This window comes from Anolis sagrei, chromosome 3, assembly GCF_037176765.1.
Source record: "Anolis sagrei isolate rAnoSag1 chromosome 3, rAnoSag1.mat, whole genome shotgun sequence".
Taxonomy (NCBI): Eukaryota; Metazoa; Chordata; class Lepidosauria; order Squamata; family Dactyloidae; genus Anolis; species Anolis sagrei.
Genome location: NC_090023.1, coordinates 27,879,791 through 27,902,572, shown reverse-complemented (window position 1 = coordinate 27,902,572; position 22,782 = coordinate 27,879,791). Strand labels below are relative to the sequence as shown.

General features: G+C 38.0%; 1 protein-coding gene across 5 annotated transcripts in view; it reads left to right on the top strand.

Annotated features, from left to right (window-relative positions):
- Positions 1–441: 441 nt before the first annotated feature.
- The window catches only part of PSPC1 (paraspeckle component 1), a 61,919-nt gene continuing 39,578 nt past the window's right edge, over positions 442–22,782 (top strand). For 2 of the 5 annotated variants that reach the window (XM_060770968.2, XM_060770966.2), the window contains exons 1-6: positions 442–958; positions 10,275–10,576; positions 14,467–14,562; positions 15,402–15,598; positions 17,272–17,356; positions 17,628–17,736. In XM_060770968.2, coding sequence (XP_060626951.1) covers positions 575–958; positions 10,275–10,576; positions 14,467–14,562; positions 15,402–15,598; positions 17,272–17,356; positions 17,628–17,736 — 1,173 coding nt within the window. In that variant the 5' untranslated portion in view covers positions 442–574. The remainder of the gene's footprint in view (positions 959–10,274; positions 10,577–14,466; positions 14,563–15,401; positions 15,599–17,271; positions 17,357–17,627; positions 17,737–22,782) is intronic. The other 3 variants (XM_060770971.2, XM_060770967.2, XM_060770969.2) reach the window with 2 other exon arrangements.

Genomic DNA, 22,782 nt, shown 5'->3' with positions numbered 1-22,782 from the left:
GTTGTGTAGTCTGGTGCCCTTGCCCTTTGCAGAACTATAAGTCCTTATCCCTTAATTTTGAGGGGGGGAGGGGGGTGGTGCCTGACATCAGGGGCACCAAAATACTGTTTGCTTACCGTTGAAAATTACCTAGGGCCTGCTTCTGATCTCTGGCATGGGCAAACTTTGGCCTTCCCTCCAAGGGTTTTGAACTTCAACTCCCACAATTCTCAACAGCCTCGGTCCCTTTCCTTTTCCTCTCAACCACTGGAGTTGAAGTCCAAACCCCTGGAGGGAGAGCCCAAGTGAATCCATGCCATGTCCTCCTCTCTTTCCCTCCTACACGCGAGAGAGTAGTGCGCAGGCGCGGTCTCAGCGTGTAATACAAACTGAACACGTTGAGCGGTTAACGGTTCAAGCCTCGAGCGCATGCGCGGTCCCGCGACGCACAGTAAGAGGCGGAGCGAGAGCGCCGCCATTTTGGCTTTGAGTTTCTCTCATTTGCCAGCCGCGGCTGTTGCGCCGGGAGCTCCGTCCTCCTCCTCCGTTTCCGAATCGCGACAAAGCCAAGCAGGAGCCCCGCGAAGGCACCGCCATGTCGGCCAACAGGAACCTGAAGCAAGTGAGGATCGAAAACAGCTCCCCGGCGGGCGCGGCGCCGATGAGCCTGGTGGGCGGAGGGAGCGTCAAGGGCCTGCGGGGCCTGGAGCCGATGCCCATGCCTGCCCTGCCGCCCCCTCCCCCGCCGGAGAGCGAGAAGGCCGGCCAGGAGCAGGAGCAGGGCGGCCCGGGCATCACCGTCGACATCAAGAGCTTCCTCAAGCCCGGCGAGAAGAGCTACACGCAGCGGTGCCGCCTCTTCGTGGGGAACCTGCCCACCGACATCACCGAGGAGGACTTCAAGCGCCTCTTCGAGCGCTACGGGGAGCCCAGCGAGGTCTTCATCAACAGGGACCGCGGCTTCGGATTCATCCGCCTGGTGAGAGAGGAGGGAGGGAGGGAGGGGGAAGGGGAAGGAAGGAAGGAGAGAAGACAGGAATGTGCCAGGCGGAGGGAGGGAGGGAGGGGTGGGAAGATGGCACTCGCCTCGCTTTGCCTTCTCGTTGTTTCAAAAGAAAGGCGTGCGAAGAAATGTAGGGATGTTAGAGAGGACTCTGGCATCCTTTTCCTCCTCTTGTCCCAGCTTTGACTCCTATTATTTCATAGAACCATAGAGCTAGAAGAGGCCACAGCGACCACCCATTGCAACCCCCTCTTTAAAACGATTAATAATAATAATTTATTTGTAGCCCGTCCTATCTCTCCTAGAGGACGCAGGACAGCTTGCAACATAATAAAGGCAAACATCCAATGCCTGTTTAAAACAGAAGTAAAAATATAAACAACAAACAATGGAATATATTACGCAATGAAGTAACACAAGCCATTTAAATAATGGTCACTAAATAATCATTTAAAGCCAGCTAAGAGAGAATGTCAAATCCTTTTCTTTCTGTCCCATTTATCCGTGTTGTAAGATCTGCAACTTAAGAACTCATTTCATCCCATTCCTCCTCTTACCCCAGTTTTGACTCTATTATTATTTCGTAGAACCATAGAGCTATAAGAGGCCACAGGGGCCATCCACTGCAACCCCGTCTTTAAAATGAATAATAATAATAATTTATTTGTAGCCTCTCCTATCCCTCCGAAGGGACTCAGGACGGCTTCCAACGTAATAAAGGCAAACATCCAATGGGTTGTTGTAGTTTTTTTTCCAGGTTTATATGGCCATGTACTAGAGGCATTTTCTCCTTCAGGGTGTTTGATGTATTGTCGAAGGCTTTCATGGCCGGAATCTCTGGGTTGTTGTAGGTTTTTTCGGGCTATATGGCCATGTTCTAGAGACATTCCTCTCCTTCAGGATGTTTGATGTATTGTCGAAGGCTTTCATGGCCGGAATCACTGGGTTGTTGTAGGTTTTTTCGGGCTATATGGCCATGTTCTTTGTTGTAGGTTTTTTCGGGCTATATGGCCATGTTCTAGAGGCATTCTCTCCTTCAGGAGGGAATGCCTCTAGAACATGGCCATATAGCCCGAAAAAACCTACAACAACCCAGTGATTCCGGCCATGAAAGCCTTTGACAATACATCAAACATGCAATGCCTGTATAAAACAGAAGTAAAAATATAAACAACAAACAATGCAATATATTACACAAGCAATTTAAGTAATGATCATTAAATAACAATTTAAAGCCAGCTAAGAGAGAATGTCAAATCCTTTTCTTTCCATTCCATTTATCCATTTTGTAAGATCTATTCCTCCTTGAAAGAATGAATGCAACTAAGAATTCATTTCATTACCGGATATTGTGTGATTTTGTATTAAGACCTGAATGCAAAACATGGCAAAGCCAACGTGCCTCCCAATTCAATGAAAATACACATTTTCTGGCAATGCAAAGTTCTTATTGAAGTACCTTTTACAGAAAAATACATCACCAGAAATATCCAACAGTTTGGGAAAAGACAGTGTTGATAAAATATTCCTCCTCTTACCTGAGTTTTGACTATTTTATTATTTCGTAGAACCATAGAGCTAGAAGAGGCCACAGGGGCCATCCATTGCAACCCCATCTTTAAAATGAATAATAATAATTTATTTGTAGCCTCTCCTATCTCTCCAAGGGAACTCAGGGCGGCTTCCAACATAATAAAGGCAAACATCCAATGGGTTGTTGTAGGTTTTTTAGGGCTATATGGCCATGTTCTAGAAGCATTCTCTCCTTCAGGAGAGAATGCCTCTAGAACATAGCCATATAGCCTGAAAAAACCTACAACAACCCAGTGATTCCGGCCATGAAAGCCTTCGACAATACATTAAACATGCAATGCCTGTATAAAACAGAAGTAAAAATATAAACAACAAACAATGCAATACATTACACAATGAATTAAAACAAGCCATTTAAATAATGGTCATTAAATAATAATTTAAAGCCATCTAAGAGAGAATGTCAAATCCTTTTCTTTCCATTCCATTTATTCATGTTGTAAGATCTATTCCTCCTTGAATGAATGAATGCAACTTAAGAACTCATTACCGGAAATTGCTATCCCGTTCCTCCTCTTATCCCAGTTTTGACTCTTTTATTATTTCATAGAACCATCGAGGTAGAAGAGGCTACAGGGGCCATCCATTGCAACCTCCTCTTTAAAATGAATGAATTAATGAATGAATGCAACTAAGGACTCATTTCATAAGTGGAGATTGCTATCCTTTTCCTCCGCTTATCCCAGTTTTGACTCTTTTATTATTTCATAAAACTATAGAGCTAGAAGAAGCCACAGGGGCCATTCATTGCAACCACGTCTTTATAATTAATGAACGAATGCAACTAAACTCCTTTCCTCAATGATCCCTTTAACTTATTGGAAGAGCCACATTTTAATATTATTAGATGTTAAACTGCTTAATACTTATGCAGCCTGATCGATTACAGTCCTTTGCTAAGGTGGTTTTTATTGGTTCCTTTTAATCTATTTATTTTAACTGTTAATTTTAATTGTTTTCTTTGCCTATTTTGATACTGCACATAGTATTGAATGTTTGCCATTTTGTTTTTGGAAGTCACCCTGAATCTCCTTGTAGAGTGAGGGCGGATTAGAAATAAAGCTTCATTATTGTTATTATTATATCGGAGATTGCTGTCTTTTTCCTCTTCTTATCCCAGTTTTGACTCTTTTATTATTTCATAATATGGGGGATGTTGACAGACTGGAATGTGTCCAGAGGAGGGCAACTAAAATGATGAAGGATCTAGAGAACAAGCCCTATGAGGAGTGGCTTAAAGAGCTGTCTGAGAGGAGACATGATGAAGACCATGTATAAATATGTGAGGGGAAAGTCATAGGGGACAAGCTTGTTTTCTGCAGCCTTGGAGACTAGGATGTGGAACAATGGCTTCAGACTATAGGAAAGGAGGTTCCACCTGAACATGAGGAAGAATTTTCTAACTGTGAGAGCTGTTCAGCAGTGGAACACTCTGTCCCCGGGGTGTGGTGGAGGCTCCTTCTTTGGAGGCTTTTAGACAGAGGCTGGGTGGTACTTTGAATGTGATTTTCCTGCTTTTCGGCAAGGGGTTGGACTGGATGGCGCACAAGATCTCTTCCAACTCTATGATTCTATGGTTCATAGAAATGAATGAATTATTATTTCATAGAATCATAGAGCTAAAAGAGACCACAGGGGCCATCTGTTTCAACCTACTCATTAAAAAGAATGAACACATAAATGCAAGTAAGATCCCATCAGAGATTGTTGTTATTTTCCTCCTTAGTTTCATTTTGACTCTTTGTTCTTTCATAGAATCACAGTGCTAGAAGATTCCACAGAGCCATACATTAAATCCCCTGGTTTAAAAAGAAAGATGTGCAAATGCATGCATGCATGCATTCATGCATGCAAATAAGTAAAGGCTCATTTCCCTATAGCAGGTTGTTGTTCCTTTTCTTCTCCTATCTGACCACGGACTGGAGGAGAGGCTCTCATTTCCCTTCTCTGCCCCCAGTTCTGCGGCAGAAAGACCCTGCTTTGGGCTCCATCCTGAGCAGGTGCATGTTAATCTAATGCCCGTGAGGAGATTTCTCCTTGCATTACAATGCCTATTCTGGCTGTATCTTGCATTTTTTACAATGGGGCTCTTCTCTCTCCTCCTTGGACCTCTCATGTTACTGTGCATCTTGGCTGGTTTTTCTTATAACTGCAGTACCATTTAATAATAAAAATAAATAAGGCAGGGCACAATATAGCTTAAAAAACCTGCCATTCAATATATATTAGTGTTTTAAACCTTATACTATGCTTTTTAACATAAGCACCGTAAAATGCAGATATTAAGAAGCATAGTATAAGGCTTAAAATACTAATATATATAAAACTTGAAATTGTAATTTAAAATTAATTGTTTAACGATGACTTGGTAGGCGTGCCAGAAAAGAGAGGCTTCTAATTGTTTCTTAAATTTTGATAGTTTATTTAGGTGTCGGAACTCTTCTGGCAGGTCGTTTTAGTCTAGGGGTGTCTGATGAAAAGGTCTTCTGGGTGACTTGGCAATTGGTTCTGTCTGGTTGGAGCAAGCATCCCCAGAAGACCTGACTGTACAACGTGGATTGTAGGGGATGAAGTAATTATGTTGGTAATCTCTAAACTATGTAGCATTTTAAACCCATGCTTTGTACTTTGACCAGAAACTAATTGGCTACCAGTGGAGTGATTTCTAAGGCAAGGAATAATCAGAGGTGGTTTTGCCAGTTCTTTTCCCTGAAATATAGCCTACAGTACCTGCTCTTCTTTGGCCACCTCCCATCCAAGTCCTAGATAGAGCGGATCTTCCTTAGATTCCAAGATCAATTGGGATCTGGTGCTTTTCGAATATTTCAGCAGACAGTAATAGTTACAATTGTATAATGGTGAATAACTTTTAGGAGTGTGTGTTGTATGTATGTGTGTATAGACTGGTGTGTTCACACACACGCTTTCCAGCCCTCTGTCAACTTATGGCACTTCTATGAATTTCATAATGTTTTCTTAGGCATGGAATGCTTAGAGATCATTTTGCCATTTCCTTTCTCTGAACTATACTAAACAGTAACAGATATTCATTGGTGATCTTCCATCAAGTATTGTGCTGACCCTTGCTTTTCTCCCAAGATCAGACAGAATCCAGTGTTTTAAAAATATTTAAACTCTGATCCCATTGGTAGTAACAGCTAAAGTACAAGAAATCCATTGTAAAAATCTTGTATTTATCGAATTCCTGTATTCCTGCATGGCAGGAGTTGGCACTGGATGGCCCTTTTGGCTTCTTCCCACTGCATGAATAAGTCCACATTTAAGTAAATCCATTTATTTAGCTTGCCTACTCTAGTTAGGATTAGTAATTGGATTTATATCTTTGTCTGCAATAGAAAACCATTCAGCCCCATTACTGAGAGAAAATTAGGGATAAGGAATAATTGTTATCTATAAGCATGGCAGCTTTCCTTAAGTTTTTGTCAAATGGCTGTTTGATTACTAAGGTTTTCTACACTCTGGTCTGTTGCCTAGCTGCATTCCCGCTTTTATTTTCTACCTCTTATTTCAGTTATCCAGCAGATTCTGTTATTCATTAATATCATTTGCCACAATAGGCATGAGTGGGCTACTTCAGAAAGCACACATCGTGGTGTTACTGTATTTTGAGAAAGATACAGTGTTTCATCTATATTTGAAGCCTGCTTTCTTCAAAAAGCAAAACTATGGACAGTTCCTTGTTCCAAACATTCAAAAGAATTGGTTCAGCAAGTTCCAGAAAATTTCTCATACTATGATTGTCTTTTAACCAAAGTTATTTTTACTTCTTTTTCATGTGATTATCATTGAATTCCTTCCTCAATTTAAAACTCGGCATTCTCAACAAACATATGTGGAGTAAATCTGTTCCCTGTTGGTGAGGCTATGATCTCTATCATGAGCAAGGGAATCTTTTCAAAATGTAAGGAAAATTATTGCTGTCTGAAGTTCTAGTCTTCAGCTTTCACCTATTTGTTTCATGGTTTCCTGTAATTGTCACCTGATCTTCAATATAAAATGTTAGGTACCCCACAGCACTTTTTCCGTTTCATTTCATTTCCCCCCCTATTTTTGGCTTTCATGATAGAAAAAAGCTAGATAAAAGGAGACCTTCACCAAAGATGGATGTGCAAATTTCAGGTTCCCTTGATTGATTGCCATCTACTTTGTTGTCCAGTGTATGTTTTGTATAATTCACTGTTCACATTGTATGTGGATTATAATCCCATTGATAGTAACAGCTAAAACAGATAATGTATAAAGAATTCATTGTCAAAACCTTGCATTTGTCGAATTCCCTTCAATTCCAAACGGATTGACGGATTTTAGAACACGATGAACGCGGGCTTTAGAGCGGTTTTAGTTGATATTGTATTGTGTTATATTGTACTGTATTAATTGTCTGTTTTTAATTTATTGTGTTATTGTTATTGCATTTTATTGTAATTGTGGGCATCGAATTGTGCCGGATGTAAGCCGCCTTGAGTCCCCCCCTAGAGGGTGAGAAAGGTGGGGTAGAAATGACTGAAATAAATTCTTGCATGGCAGAAGATTGCACTGGATGGCCCTTTGAATATTACTACTACTAGTACTACTACTAATAATAATAATAATAATTTTATCTCTTATCTGCCTCTCCTCATACCTTGAGGTGGGATACAACATAGGTAAAAACACATAATAATTATAAACATTCTGTAAAATACATATATTAAAACATATTTCTATAAAATACGTATTAAAACACACAGAACAAAGATGGAAACAAGACTCAAATTTATAATTCATGATTAGAACTGACTGGGAAGGCTTGCCAGAAAAGATAGGTCTTCAGATGTGTTTTAAATTCCGACAGCTCAGTTCATGGTCATTCAGACTGTTGGGGGGCCAGACTGTGGTTGAGAATGAAAATGAGAGAATTCCTACATGTGGGCCTGCTTTTTGGCTGATGAGATAGTTAAGCTAATTAGGATTGTTGTTGATGCGTGCCTTTAGTCGTTAGTCTAAAGCAGGGATCCTCAAACTTTTTAAACCGGGGGCCAGTTCACTGTTCCTCAGACCATTGGAGGGCTGGACGACAGTTTTTTTTTTAAAAAAAATCAATTAAAAAATTCCTCTGCACATTGCACGTATCTTATTTTGCTTTGTGGAAGGGCCCTTAGAGGGGGTTCTTTCTAGCCCTCTTTCGGCAGTAATTCCAGGAGCAGAGAATGGGAAATCTTCCTATTTCTAGTCTGAACAAAGTCTGGCTACCAGTATTAAAAAAACCTCTAAAATTATAACTATAAATAAAGAACAACACTCAAACACAGGGGAACTCCAGACAAGAAACAATCAGGGCCAGCTAATCACCTCTCAACAAAGGATTCTCCCTAAAAACTGTCAGGCTATGAAATGGTAATCAAGGTGGCCAATTGAAACATTCATACCTACCTCCAACAGACAAGAGTTCTTTCTCCTACCCTGGATCTTCCACAGTTTTCCTAGTTAAAGGTTTTCCTCTGACATGAAGTCCAGTCGTGTCTAACTCTGGGGTGTGGTGCTCAGCTGCATTTCTAAGTCGAAGAGCCGGTGTTGTTCGTAGACACCTCCAAGGTCATGTGGCTGGCATGACTGCATGGAGCGCCGGGGCAGCCTCCCTTGGCTGGCTCACGCTGCCCATTGGTCCTGACGGATAGCATGAGCCTGCCAAGGGAGGGGCACTGTGGGGGGGGCTCCTCCGCGGGCCGGATAAGTGCCCTTGGCGGGCTGGAAGTGGCCCGCGGGCCGTAGTTTGGGGACCCCTGGTCTAACGCTTAGGGCAGGGGAAGGGTAAATGACTTTGGAGGGCTGCATCTGGCCTGCAGGTGCACCCCTGTTTGGGCACCCCTGTATTAGACAATCAAGGAAGGCATATTTAAGAAACAACTGTTTCAGTGCTTTCCCTTTCTGTTCCTGTGTGTCAGTCTGTATCAATAAAATGTGTCAGTCTGTATCAATAAAACAGTAGAAATTAGCTATGCTGGTTCATATGTTAGGGTAAGGCTGAGAAAAAATGTTGGCTTCTGATCTTAATTTGCTAGCCAGTTGCAAATCACAGTTTGTCAGTGTGGATGTGTGACAAATCTTTACTTTTATGTCTTTAACTATAATATAATATACCATAGTTGAATTTTGCCTCTATAAAATGTGTTCTTATCCTTATTCTGTTAACATACATACTGAAGAAAGGATATGTGCTAAAACAGACATTTCTGTCTTCCCCACCATTGGCATTTTAGAACAAGAACTGAAGTAGAATTAAATAGCATTAGCACAGGATTTTTTTCCTAAATCATTTGGCCTATTTTTCAAGGAGACAAACTGAATCTTTTGGGAATGCATGCATGGATTAATGTCACAGTAATAGGCTTACCCTTGGTCATAGATCAAATTATGTTTGCCTGGGGATCAGGAAAAGTACCACTGTGGAGAGAAACTGGGTTGTGCATCACTACCTTAATTTAAATATGTATTTTTCACATTCTTTAGTAATGTTTCAACAGAAAGAGACATTCAGCTGTTAATGTAAATTCTTTTGCAATCATAGTACTTCAAAGTGACCTCCCAAGGATGTAATAAGACAACTGCAGATTTGTATCAGGATGATGTAGTTTCTTATTGGGAATTCATTTTCAGAAGGTCCTTTCCTATAGTGGTGGTTTGGGACCATGTGGTTTGGGTACATGAGTGCTTTTAGAGAACTAACATCAAGTCTTAGATCATTGAATTATAGAGTTGGAGAAGACTGTCCATCTAGTCAAACCGCCTGCCATTCAGTAAAAAGCACAAAGTACCTCTGAAAGTTGATCATCCAGCTTTTGTTTAAAAACCTAAAGAAGAAGCTTCTGCCACACTCCAAGGTAGAGAGTTCCACTGTTGAACAGCTCTTATGGTCAGGACATTTTCCCTAATGTTCAGGTAGAGTCTTTCCTGTAATTTGACCCCCTACTCCAAGTCCTAGGGCCCTTCCACACAGCCATATAACCCAGAATATCAAGGCAGAAAATCCCACAATATCTGCTTTCTACTGGGTTATCAGAGTCCACACTGCCATATATTCCAGTTCAAAGCAAGTAATGTGGGATTTTATTCAGCTGTGTGAAAGGGCCCTAAGTCTCTAGAGCAGCAGAAAACAAGCCTGCTCCCTCTTCCTCATAACATTCTTTCCAATATTTAAACCTGGCCGTCAATGTCTCCTCTCAACCTTCTGTTCTGCAGGCTAAATATGCACAGTTCTTTAAGCCACTCCTCACAGGGCATGGTTTCCAGACATTTGATTATTTTGGTCACCTTCTCTAGACACGTTCCAGCTTGTCAATACCTTTCTTGAATTGTGCTTCCCAGAATTTAGTGCAATATTCCAGGTGAAGTCTGACCAGAGCAGGAGATCAGGATCAGGAGAGGCATGTATAAGTATTGCAGATTTGACCCTGTGTTTCCAAAGCTCCCAAGTTGTTAAACAATCCTCATGTCACACACTTTGTTGCCCACCTTTGCAGCTAAGGAATTAGGAGGATGAATTGATAAATTTGCCAGAATTCTGTGGAAAATAGAATTACTTGAAGCTTGGTTATAACTTCTGTTTAGATAGATTTGTTCAAGACAACTTAAAATGCAGTGAAAGAAAAACCAGATTGCTGAAATATTATATATAAATATGTTATGTTCTCTTGTAAAGGAATCTAGGACCCTGGCTGAGATCGCGAAGGCAGAACTTGATGGAACTATTTTGAAGAGTAGACCACTCCGAATTCGATTTGCTACCCATGGAGCTGCTTTAACAGTAAAGAATCTTTCACCGGTTGTTTCCAATGAGCTTCTGGAGCAAGCTTTCTCTCAATTTGGCCCTGTGGAAAGAGCGGTGGTTGTTGTAGATGATCGTGGCAGGGCAACGGGGAAAGGTTTTGTAGAGTTTGCGGCAAAACCTCCAGCTCGTAAAGCTTTAGAAAGATGCAGTGATGGAGCATTTTTGCTAACAACGTAAGTTCTATTTTTTCTATTGTATTCTTTGCTGTATGTGTGGAGACGTATGTAACAGTTGCTAATCTACTCACTATTTAGAATTACACAAAACATTTTTGGAAAATCAACCTGATCTTAGTACCTAATCCAGATTTCTCCTTTATCTGCTTTTTAAAAAGCTGATCCTGATGGTTTCGGTGAAATGTTGAATATCTATTTAACATGGTTCCCATAAATCAAAGTTGACCTGAAGCCAGTTAACAAGAAATCTTTGTCTAAAGATGTCAGACGAGGAGGCACTCCATATTGCAGCGATTCTCTTGTTTTTGATCCCAGTGGGTAGTACAACTCTAATTTCCTCCCTATATTGCTCTTTTTAGAAAAGGTATCAGATACATGTAGTGCTTTTCAAGTATTAGACTTTCTCCTTTTGCTAGTTTTGTCTAGCACTTGCATACAAAGAGTTTTCACCCTTGCCAAATATCATCTTTTATTCTCATATATTCACATGATAAGTTTAGCCTATCCCTTAGAGTGGACAGAACATATCCTAATTGCAGAAATAGAAAATAATTAGCAATTTGTGCCCCTGAATATATCATTTACTTAACTCTAAGCTTAAGTAATACTTTTGTGTGATAATGCAAATACTAGAACAGAATTTTCAAATTTGGAGATATTTGATTTGTAGTTCAACCCCTGTAGCCACAGATTCGATAAATTTCCCCTTTGAAGTGTTTGTGGGGCTTTCAAGGTCTTTTATGATGTTTTAGACCCAAGTTAAAATACAGGATTTGCTTTGGTCTCCACAGTTTCAGGTATCCACCAGATGTTTTGGATAATATTCCTCATGGATACAGGAGTCCTATTATATTAGGTAGTAAGCATTCTTAGCTGATCAACTGAATTAAAAAGAATACAATTCCAGGTAAATCTGAACAGTCAGTTTAGTTTTTTTTATGGGAAACTTCCCAGGGCATTGTCATGTGTTTCATTTTCAGTATATTTTAATTAGAATCATGTCTGGGATGTGTGGTATTTATGAACTGATTGGAAACATCACAGTTGAAATTGCCATTTTTCCTCCATTTTTCTACTGAAATTATTACACAATTATATTGAATAATTTCAGTATTTCTTGGATAAATATATGTTAAGCAAATATTAATATTGCCTGCCTTTTTTGTTATAGATTATTGGGCTTTGGTTTGGATATGCCATTCTCGGGCAGGCTAAAGGAGTAATCCACCACTTGTGGTCTTATCCCCATGTGCCAACTAGATCAAGGCAGAACTCCCCAGAAATATTCTGTTGGCGCCCCTCTTTCACTTCAATTTTTTCCCAAGCCCAGCCAACCAGTCAAGCTTTTCATTTATTAGGTAGTATCATCTCATATTATTTCTCATACTAGTATCTATAAAATTATTTAGAGTAATCCAAATAATTAAAAATGTAAACTATGAGATTATAAAAAAACCCAAGTATAAACAGAGTGAGCATGAAGAAGACAAAACTGATTGCCAGTTACTGTCTGAGGAATTGGGATGTCAAGTGGAGAACAAAATTAACTCCCCAAGGCCACAAGTGTATTGGTCAGAGAGGGCGAATAGAGTACTTATATAGCATAAAAGATCAGGAGATATATGTTGTAGGTGCTATGGGCTCCATATCTGAGTTACAATTACAGAAAATACTTTAACCTTGAGCAAAAGCAAGGCCGAGAGGTGCTCCCCAGAGCAGCCGGATAACATAGCAACATCAAAAGAAAAGGATTTGAAACAGAATTAAAGTTGAAAAGAATAAAAGTCAGAATAAGGCAAAGTTTACCTCTGCCTTAGGGAAGTCTTCTCAAAATGTTAAAGGATCAGAGGAGGTCAAAATCACAGATATGATTTCTAGTTGCCATTTTGAAAGCTCCAGTTCCAGGCAAAATGGAAGTTGGGAAATTGAATAGCCAATCAGGCAAATGTACAGATGCTCACAATGATTGATATTCAGCTGTGTCAATAAAACAAAACCAGCTGCAAAAGAAAACAAAGTATAGTTTCAATTGCAACAAGAAAAGAGCACTCAATTTCTGCAGTATTCAGCATTGCCAATAACACATGAAAACATGGCAGTAGTGTGTCAAAGCCACATGAAAGTGTTATAAATCTGGTAGAATTGAGGCAAGCAACAGCAGAGATTTCTTGGTGTGATCTTCAATAAGGTATTAGGAGAGGCTTGATTAATGCAGAATCTTCTCTAAATACTCAGATTATTTTAAACGCTACGAATTTGGGTGTATTGGGTGGGTTACGTAATTTATCAAATTTGTCTAATTTAACTCTGCACGGTGCACACCTCCCTCTCCCCCTTCTTTCTCTGCACACACCCCCTCTCTGCTCTCTGCCTTCAACTCAGATGGAGGGCGTGTGCGCGGCAATAGGAGGGGGGAGGGAGGTATGCACCTCTCTCGCGCTTGCCGCTTGTGTTGGAACCTCCCTTTCTCCTTTCACTGCATACGCGGTAACTTTTCCAAACAGAGGTGGCTTTTGTACTATGTGGGATGAGAAATACACATCAAAGGAGCAGCGGAGTTGGTAATTGCTTGGAAAGGCACCCAATGTGAGAGAAGGAGGCGGTGAGAGAGGAGAGATGGCTGCCTTTCTCTCATCAGTTTATTTTTATTTTTGAAAGTTACCTGTAGCTTCTGCATTTCCCACCCTCGGCTTATACACAACTCTGTAAGGTTTCCCAGTTTTTTGCAGTAAAATTAGGTGCCTCGGCTTATATTAGGGTTGGCTTATACTTGAGTATATATAGTATTTCATACTTGGTTCTCCTAAAAAGTGGACACAGCACTGAAGAATGTTGATGAAAAGAGAATTGAAGCTTCTCCTAAGTGCAGGAGGCTTCAGCTGGTGATAAGAGCTTTAGTGGCATCTTCAGTATTCACTAGAGGAGGGTATGCTGTGGCTCCAGGAAATCCTGTACTTCTAGGATGTAAATGCTTGAACGTTGCAGAAGGTCTTACATAGATCAGATACAATGCTTCAGTTTATGGCTGGTGGGGTTTTTGATGCAACAGTGTTTGTAGTCAGATCCATTTTATAAAGTACTGTAAGTAGGAGATCTCTATGGCTTAAACACTGGGAGGCAGACCAGAAACCAAGCTCAAATCTACACCATTTAGATTTAAGTTGTTGCTTGGTGAGTTTAAGCAACAAAGTCAATATCAATGAAGAAAGCGATTTAACCCTTACAATACGGGTGGAAGAGCTCAGTTTTGCCTATAGGAAGATAGTTGTAAGATTATTTCGGTCACTAGTGGAATCAGATAACTTTGGATATGTAGGCATTCAAGTTAATGATTGTGGGATATAATATTCATTTTTTCAAGAGACCAAAGAAAAGCTTTCTCCTAATTGGGATGTTTCAAAGGATGTTTCAAAGACTTGGTCCCACAGAAAATCAATCATCTATTGGAAACATAAAGAGGAAGTGCCTTGGGATCAAAGGCTCAAGGGAATCTATTTCTTATTGTCCACATAGCCCCAAAACAGTAGGGCTTTCAGGCCTGTCCTACAAACTATTTTAGAAAACTTAGAGCCAGGACATTTCCTGTTATAAATAGTTTTGCAAAAAGCAAATCCACATTTATGGTTTTGACTTGCAGATTTGATTATTCACAGATTTGATTACAAATGTTCTCTCTAGGAATCACACACAAACACACATATAAGTCATTATATAAGTCATGAGCTGTGGGGACGCTTAAACCAGCATATACTATTTGATTTGAAAAGCCTTTGGGCTGTATAGTTGTTGAGTGTACTGTTAGGAATGCCTGTCCTATTCTGCAACTTTTTTACAGAATTATTTTTTATTATATAATAGTGTGTGTTCATGGGCTGTGCTTTCTTTAGGACTCCTCGACCTGTTATTGTAGAACCTATGGAACAATTTGATGATGAAGATGGGCTGCCTGAGAAATTAATGCAAAAAACACAACAGTATCATAAGTAAGTGTTAATTTTTAGATAAAATATTAGAAAACAGAGATATTCACAAAATGAAATGAATATAGGTTTTAAAAAAAAGCTTGAGTGCTGATTCAAGCAAGATCAACCTTTGTGATGTACTTTATGTTTAAGATGGGTGGTAGAGTATTGCATTACAAAATAGGGAGAAGATCCTCATGACTGAAATGCTGTTTGTATTCCTTAAAGGAATTGAATGCTTCTGAATTTAGATAAATAAAATATACCCCAGACATCTTTTAATCATTAATATGATTTCTGGGACATCCATTCATTTCACGGGGAAAAAAATCCAGCTATGTTAGAAGCAGAACAAGAGTCCTAGATTTTTGAAGAATTTTGGCCACATGATCACCCCTCCTCATGCCAGGTTACTCTCTTCTCCTCATGCCCTACCTATACAGTCTCATGGAAAAAATGATATGAATTGTGTTCAGTGTGAATAAGTCTCCTTTTTGGCAGAGATTGGAGGTGGCAAAAACCATTGATTTTAAATGGTGCCTCCTTGCTTGCTCATCTGAAGGGCATTTCTACCTGAAAAAAAGGACTAGAAACATATTTTTAGATTAGTAATTTACCAGCAGGACCAACATTTCTGGGCCTCAAGTTCTTTAGCTTAAAAAATCCACTTATACATGTTTCAGGTTTGTGTTTAAATATACAGAATTATGCTTCTGGATTTTGTTCGGGCTTCACATCAGCTGTGAAACACCTTTTACAGAGAAATGCATAAGAAAAGACTCTAAGAAATCATAATTTGACTGTTGATTTGTGTAAGCAAAACCGTTTTATGTGACGTGTTTTCTGTAACCTCATTGTAGGGAGAGAGAACAACCGCCGCGTTTTGCTCAGCCTGGAACATTTGAATTTGAGTATGCTTCACGATGGAAGGCTCTTGATGAAATGGAAAAGCAACAGCGGGAACAAGTTGATAGAAACATTAGAGAAGCTAAGGAGAAACTAGAAGCTGAAATGGAAGCAGCTCGACATGAGCACCAGTTAATGCTGATGAGACAAGGTACTATGAATAGGCTATCAGCTGAATTTTACTGCACAAGCTGGAGAAGCATTAAGATGCTACCTGTCTGTGTTGTGATAGGAGTCCATAAAGTATCCACAAAAGGATTTCTTAAAAAAACTTTTTGAAGAATTGTACATGCCGCAAGCAGAGATCTATCAAGCAGATTGCCTAAAGCCAAATTTACTTATAGCACATTTTTAAATGATCAGATATGTTTTATAGCTGATTGCTGCTATTTATATCATTTCTAAGTGTGTTATATTTATTACTTAAAAGAACAGCATGGAGAAGTTGGAAAGAAGTAAACCCAACAATATAGAAGATAATTCTATATAAACATTAATGTTACTAAAAAAGTTACGTCTTTTATTCCATCACCCATAAATGACAGGTTCCAAAGTTTGAAAGTTTCTATTTGAACGTTTGTAAATGCTTTAGTGTAGTAAATCTAACATTTTTATTGCTATTGTTATTATTACATACTCCTTATCCTAAAAAACTGAAAGCAGCAAATATTTTGTACCATGACTGAGAAATGAAGCTGGCATTTAGATAGAGGTATTAATTAGAGGCACAGGACAACCTCCGTATCTGAGGGACAAGTACCCACAGTTTTACCAATAAAACATGTTCTCTCCAAGAATTTTCTAGACACTGGTTATGTCTTCTGTAAGTTGTTCATTTCAGTAGGGTTTGTAATTATCCATGGTTTTGTATTTCACAGTAAATTCAGAAACGTATCTCCATGGATAAATGAGTAATGCTGTAATAGCAGTTATACAACTATGTTTCATAAATACCTAATGTTACCTTTACGCTTTGTACAGTCTGGTATTTTCACAGTTTTCCAGAAGTATTCAGTTCAATGTGTTGTCGCAGGCTTTCATGACCAGAAGTCAATTTTTGTGGAATGTTTTGAGTAATAGTTGTCCCATGGATGGTTTTTCTAATTAGAGCTGAAGATTTCTCAAGCATCTTTAGCATTACCATTGGCCTCTTAAGTACTTATTTAATGAATGTTCTCCTTCCCCAGTCACTTGCTTTTGGTGGATAGACTTCTCTAGGCAGAGTCACAACTGGACCATAGTCTTTTCATTTTGTAATAATGAATTTAACAGCAATCTGGATAATATTCATAGTTAAGAATATTTTCTACAATGTAAACCTGATTCTTCTGCAAAACTTGGATGTGCGGCACTGCGTCCCCCTGTTATGATCTGGTCATCAACTGCAATAAAGTTATTTACTTACTTACAAAACTTGACCGGAGTATAGCTTTCACCATCGCTTCATGATGTTGCTCGTTTAGATGTGCTCTTCTGAAGCCTTGTAGAAATAGATACTTGCAATCTGAGATCATGTGGTGCTAGTGTAATGTATAGGTGAATTCCAATGTATTTGGAGGCAGTAGGATGCATTGTATTTATTTAGGTGTATCACAATGATGAAGGTGCATACTTATGCTTCAAACACTTGCCGGTTTCAGTTAGGTTCATCATTTGAATATCATGTATACATCAAGTAGTGACAGTGACCACCAAATCCATTTTGGTTTCCTGTTGTAATGCAACAAAATTTTGAGAAGTCAGGGGTGTGTGTGTGAATATTTCTAGAAGGTACCATTGCACATTTATATTAAAATGACAATTGCTGTGGCTACTTTTTTACAGACCTAATGAGACGTCAAGAAGAACTGAGACGTTTAGAAGAACTTAGAAATCAGGAACTGCAGAAACGGAAGCAAATACAATTGAGGTATCTTTTATAGATTTCTTTAGATTGCATAAAGGGAAGACATTTATAGGTGCATGAAATATGAAATTTTGAGACTCAATATTTAAAAAAATTAAACGTCCAGTATTTCATATAAAACAAACTCTGATTTATAATTATCTGTTGTCAGGTGTTGTCTTTGGACTTTCACTGCTGCCTTAGTTGAAATTGCACTTGCCTATTAAAATGACATAAGTAGTTTTTTTACGAAAATATATTCTGTATATAACAATTAGCTATATCTGACATGTAGACATGAAGAAGAACACAGGCGACGAGAAGAAGAAATGTTGCGTCAGAGAGAACAGGAGGAATTGAGGAGACAGCAGGAAGGAGGATATAAGTCAAACTTCATGGACAACGTAAGTAGGAATCTGCTTAACTAAAATGGAAACTATTATTTCTAGATTTGAACAAATTGAAATATTTCAACATGTCTTTTTCTCCACTACAATTTTATTTCTTTACAGGTCACCTTTGAAAGGGAAAAATGTTTTCTCATAACTTTTTATAATAAGATAAAGATCTCATATTTCATAATGATAAATACCTTCACTAAATATTTCAGGTTTTCATGTTTGTATGTACTTAACACCAACTGAGACAGGGGTTTTGTTGTATTACTAGATAGGAGACATTAGTGCTCAGGTCTTCACATTATGAGTGTTGAGAGGAGACTTTCAGAAAAAAGGCATTTGTAGCCAACTGTACTCCTTATTTGTATCTTTTTTTAATCAAGTTTTTTTTGTGAAGTTAACACACGAAACTTTTAATCCCCCTCCCCATGTTGGTAACAGTGAAAACTATACTTAATAACAAATCACCCTGACTCATTCTTCCTATATAACACTGATAGATAGTATCAGCTGTGCTAATACATCATCACATCACTAAAATACTTACTCTTGAATAAGTTCAGGGCAGGTTTTGAGACCAAAATGATGGATTTTGATATGACATGTAAGTAAGTTGAGGGTTATTCTGTGGAGAAAGAAAAGAACCAATTGTGTCTTGGGGCTGGCCACCACTGGCATTTCACCTCCCAGGCTTTCAAAAAGGCCAGAATGGCCATATAACCTCTCTCGAGTAGAGGAGGTTGGTGCTTTTTTAAGGTTCTCCCAGGAGAGACTAGTCTCTCGCCTATGGCCACTCTACTCAGAGAAAGGGATGGTTTCTTTTTTGATAAAAGTTAAGGCACAGTACCTACCATGTTTCCCCGAAAATAAGACATACCCATAAAATAAACCGTAGCAAGATTTCTGATCATTTGCTCAATGTAAGCCATACTCCGAAAATAAGACATAGTGATACAAGCTGAGGCAGAGAAGGAATCATAGAAAGTGAAATGCAAGAACTTTCTGCAGCAACGGAAGCTAGTCTGGGCCTCCCTCCCTCTCACTTCCTGCTGCCTCCTCCTCCTTTTTCTCCTTCTTCTTTCTTCTCTTCAGGCCAGGCAAGGCAAAGCTTCCTCCTTGAGGGAGTGATAGAGGGATTGAGTCACTCGCTCCAGCAGGGCTGCAGTTGGTGGCACTACTTCCCTTTGGCCTGTCCCCCAGGAAGTCTCCTCAGTGAAATGAGGAGCAGGATGCTCTGCTTTAGGTATAGTGTGTCCTCAGGGGGAAGAAGTAAAGCTGTGGCTGTTACTTAGCACTATATTTGAATAAATGCAGATTGTTGTACCATACTTAATAAAAATTAAGTATGGTACAACAGCACCTGAAAATAATCCATAATCTGTCTTCTTGAGGAAAAATAAATATAAAACAGTGTTCTAATTTGAAGTTGTAGAACAAAAATATTCTTCAGAAAACATAGAATGTAGTGCAGTATACATTCATACATTTCATATATTTCACTGATTTAACTCTGTTAAGAATATAAAATGCTTTATGCAAACATGTTACAAGTATGCCACTGCTACATCTTCTTCACATTCAGAGATATACAGTTCCACCTATGTATCCCTATTGCTTAAAAAATAATGGATAGTAGGTGATTTAAAAGAAACCTGAAACCACAGAGAGACACTGTCTGAGAAGAATGCAATGTTACATAGTTTCTTTTTTATGAGCCATTACATAAAATTGTTTAGTTTAGTTATGAAATGTTCAATATCTATCATTCTAGTAGCAGTATCAAATGTGTTCCGCATTCAAGATGGAGCTAGAACCTGCTATACAGCACTTCAGTTTTGACTACTGTGGAATGGGGTTGAAATAGGACACATTAACATTATAGTACACAAAGATAAGAAAGAATTCTAAAATCGCCAACAATTTGGGGACATCCTACAGTATTAAAAACAAAGTATGTGACTTTTAATAATATGAATATTAATTACAAATCATTTTTTAAAAATGATAAAATCTCTCAGAATATTGAAATGAAAATAGTTTGTTTCACTATTTTGTTTTTTAAATTGCTGTGAACTAGTTTCCCAGTGGAGTTATTTTAATAATTAGAGAATTAAAAAAAACAGCTTCCAGTTATTTCAGCAGAATGCACAGTTAGGAGTACTCTGTGCATTATGCTTTCAGATCTCTGCCCTTTAAGTGTGTATAGAAATAGACTCATTCTGAAGGAAAGTGGCCAGAGTGTTCAGTATTGAACAGTTCATTCTTGTGGGTCGTTTTTCCATTTGCTAATGGTATTATGGCTTCTATTACCCACTGTATCTAGCATTCATAAGAATGTGCCTCCATTTGATCTATGGTAGTGTTGCATCTTTTGAACTTTGTCATTGCCTGTAATGATTGCTGCCAACTGTAACAGGATATGTATGATTAATAGAAGGTAGGCTTGCATTTATGATTCTAATCCCTCAATTTAAAATCATCAGATCACCTCTATGAAGTTTCATATCTGATTTTGTTTCAGTGGTGGTGGAAGACATTTGTAAAGTTCATTCAATGTAACTTAGAGCTGGTTTTCTTCATCACATAGCACACTGTGACTATATCAGAACATATTAATTTTCTCTACTGAAAACCATATGGAGTGATATGAGACCTATTTGGTGCTGATCTGTATTAGCTATCACATATTCAAATCATCTATGGATATGTGCGATTTCCCCCAAAGAAAAGCATAATTACATTAACATTTATCATGGTATTTGAGTTTCTTCCAAAAGAGAAAAAGTGGCATATGAATAAATATAGTAATAATATTTTAAAATAAGGGTGATAACACACCGAGAACCTAATGGATAGTATCTGTCTTTATAAGATACGCATATTAATTTGTAACAGTTTGAACTACCTAAGTAATACATATGCGATGAGTAATTATTACAGTAATGTTGAAATTGTACTTTGTATATGCACATATATGGTTCTGTCTTATAACTGAGCAAAAGAAGTTAAGTATTTTCTGTTTGAAGTCTCAGCTGTTTCCAGAATATACTTTTTTGTCATAAAAATTAAAAAAGAAGCAATCAGGAAAAAATGCTCCACCATTTTTGCTATCTTACCACAACATTTGAATTTTTAATCTAATTTGAGAAAGCTATTTTAAAATCTCAGGTGACTTAAGTAACTGAATTATACATTTAACAGCAGTTGTAATTATCTGGGGACAATGTGGTGCTATAGGAGTATGCTTTTTTTAAGGCTGATATGAAACCTGCGTTGTATCATCAATTTTATGTGAGAATGTACTTTCAACAGAATTCATAATTATGTGATTTATGGTTTTCTGATCACAATATATTTTTAACGGATACTTAGGATTCTAATTTCTTGAAGTATTCTAAAAATGCAAGATCTTTCTGTGTTGTGTGCGGGTTGTAGGTTTGGATGGATAGAGTTATTTTGGAAGATAATTTTTTTGTTCTTCTTTTGGAAATATATATGGTGATAAATAATTCAGAAATTCAAACAGCGTTTCAGAATCTGCTCAAAGGAGGCACCGGTAGCTGCACACTTGTTCCTCTGGGTGGGATGTGTAATGTTCCAGTCTGGCAATAAAAATCTGTGGTAGTACTTCTTATAATTGTAGTAGTAGCTAGAAAAGTTAATTTATGGTTTTAGTGCAAGTTATTTTTTAGTGTATTTTTAACAAGATATATAACATATATATGTTAGATATATATGAATTCTGAAATTAACATGAATATATTTTTATTTTATTTCAGTCTTAGCCTTAAAAAATTGAAGTAATCTTAGCAATGTTTTGGAAGTGTCTTGAACTGCTTATATAAGAAGTACTTACAACACACTTTTATATGCAATAGCAGTATTTTATTTCACAATATCTGGTTTTAGATTTTCCTTTTTAAATACTTCTGCCTTCACAGCAGATCCTAGATTCGAGTTTCACTAGTGAGAGGCAGTTCTTTGTGCAATCCTTCTAGAAAAAGGCCTCGATTGAAATCAAGGTCATATTGCTCATGAATGCATACTGTATCTCAAGTTAATTATGATTTTAAACTTAAATGTGCTAAATAAATTGAAAATAGTTCATATGCAGTACTCAGAATAGTATTTTCACTGCCATCTTTAATATTCACCTCTTTCTAGGAGAAAGCTGTTGCATTATGAATTAAGCTAAGGATGTTTGGTCTAATCAGATGGGAGATTACAAGGAAACTGTTTACTTAGTTACAGTAACTTTTAGAGTTCCATCAGGTTTCTGAAATGTTAAAATTAATCCTTTGATATTCTTCTAATCTAATGTTTATTTCTACTGTTCTAATTCTCGAAGGTGACTGAAGGGATGGTTTCTCTTTGAACAGCTAATATTCTATTTTCCTGCAAAAGTTGCTTGAAAATATAAGGGCTTTCATTAGTTGACCACACTGAACATTTATTATGTACAAAAATACATGCTCATCATTGAATATTATGTAAGAATCTTGTATGCAATTGTTTCAATTCTTGTCAGTTGTCCACTGTGGGGATTCGTTTTTCTTTTCTAGTCCAATCATGAAATGCTTGTGAGAAAAACATGATACTTATTGAGAATGTGATTTTCTAAACCAGAAAACCACAAATAAGTTTAAATGTGTTCTGATGTCCTAGAGTGATACATTTCTTTTGCAGGCATGGTTTTGAAAATATCTGTATCACCAGCATAATGTTTGATTTTATTTTATATATTTCTTAATTGACATTTTGTAAATGAAGAATTATTACATCCTAAACATTTTTGCATATTAATATAAGAGAAGAAATTCCTTAAGCAGCAGTTGTAGCTGGATACTCTTGTTCTTTTTCTAATGTGGATAATCCACTACAAAAATCCTGTCTTGTAACCTGCCCAATGAGTAGTTCTTTTGTAATCTTCCATGTTTGAACATGACAAGGTGAATAATAACAAGCTAAAATACTGTGTGAAGTATTGTATTTATTTATTTACTGCATTTATATACCGCTTTTCTCACCCCTGAGGGGACTCAAAGCGTGAAC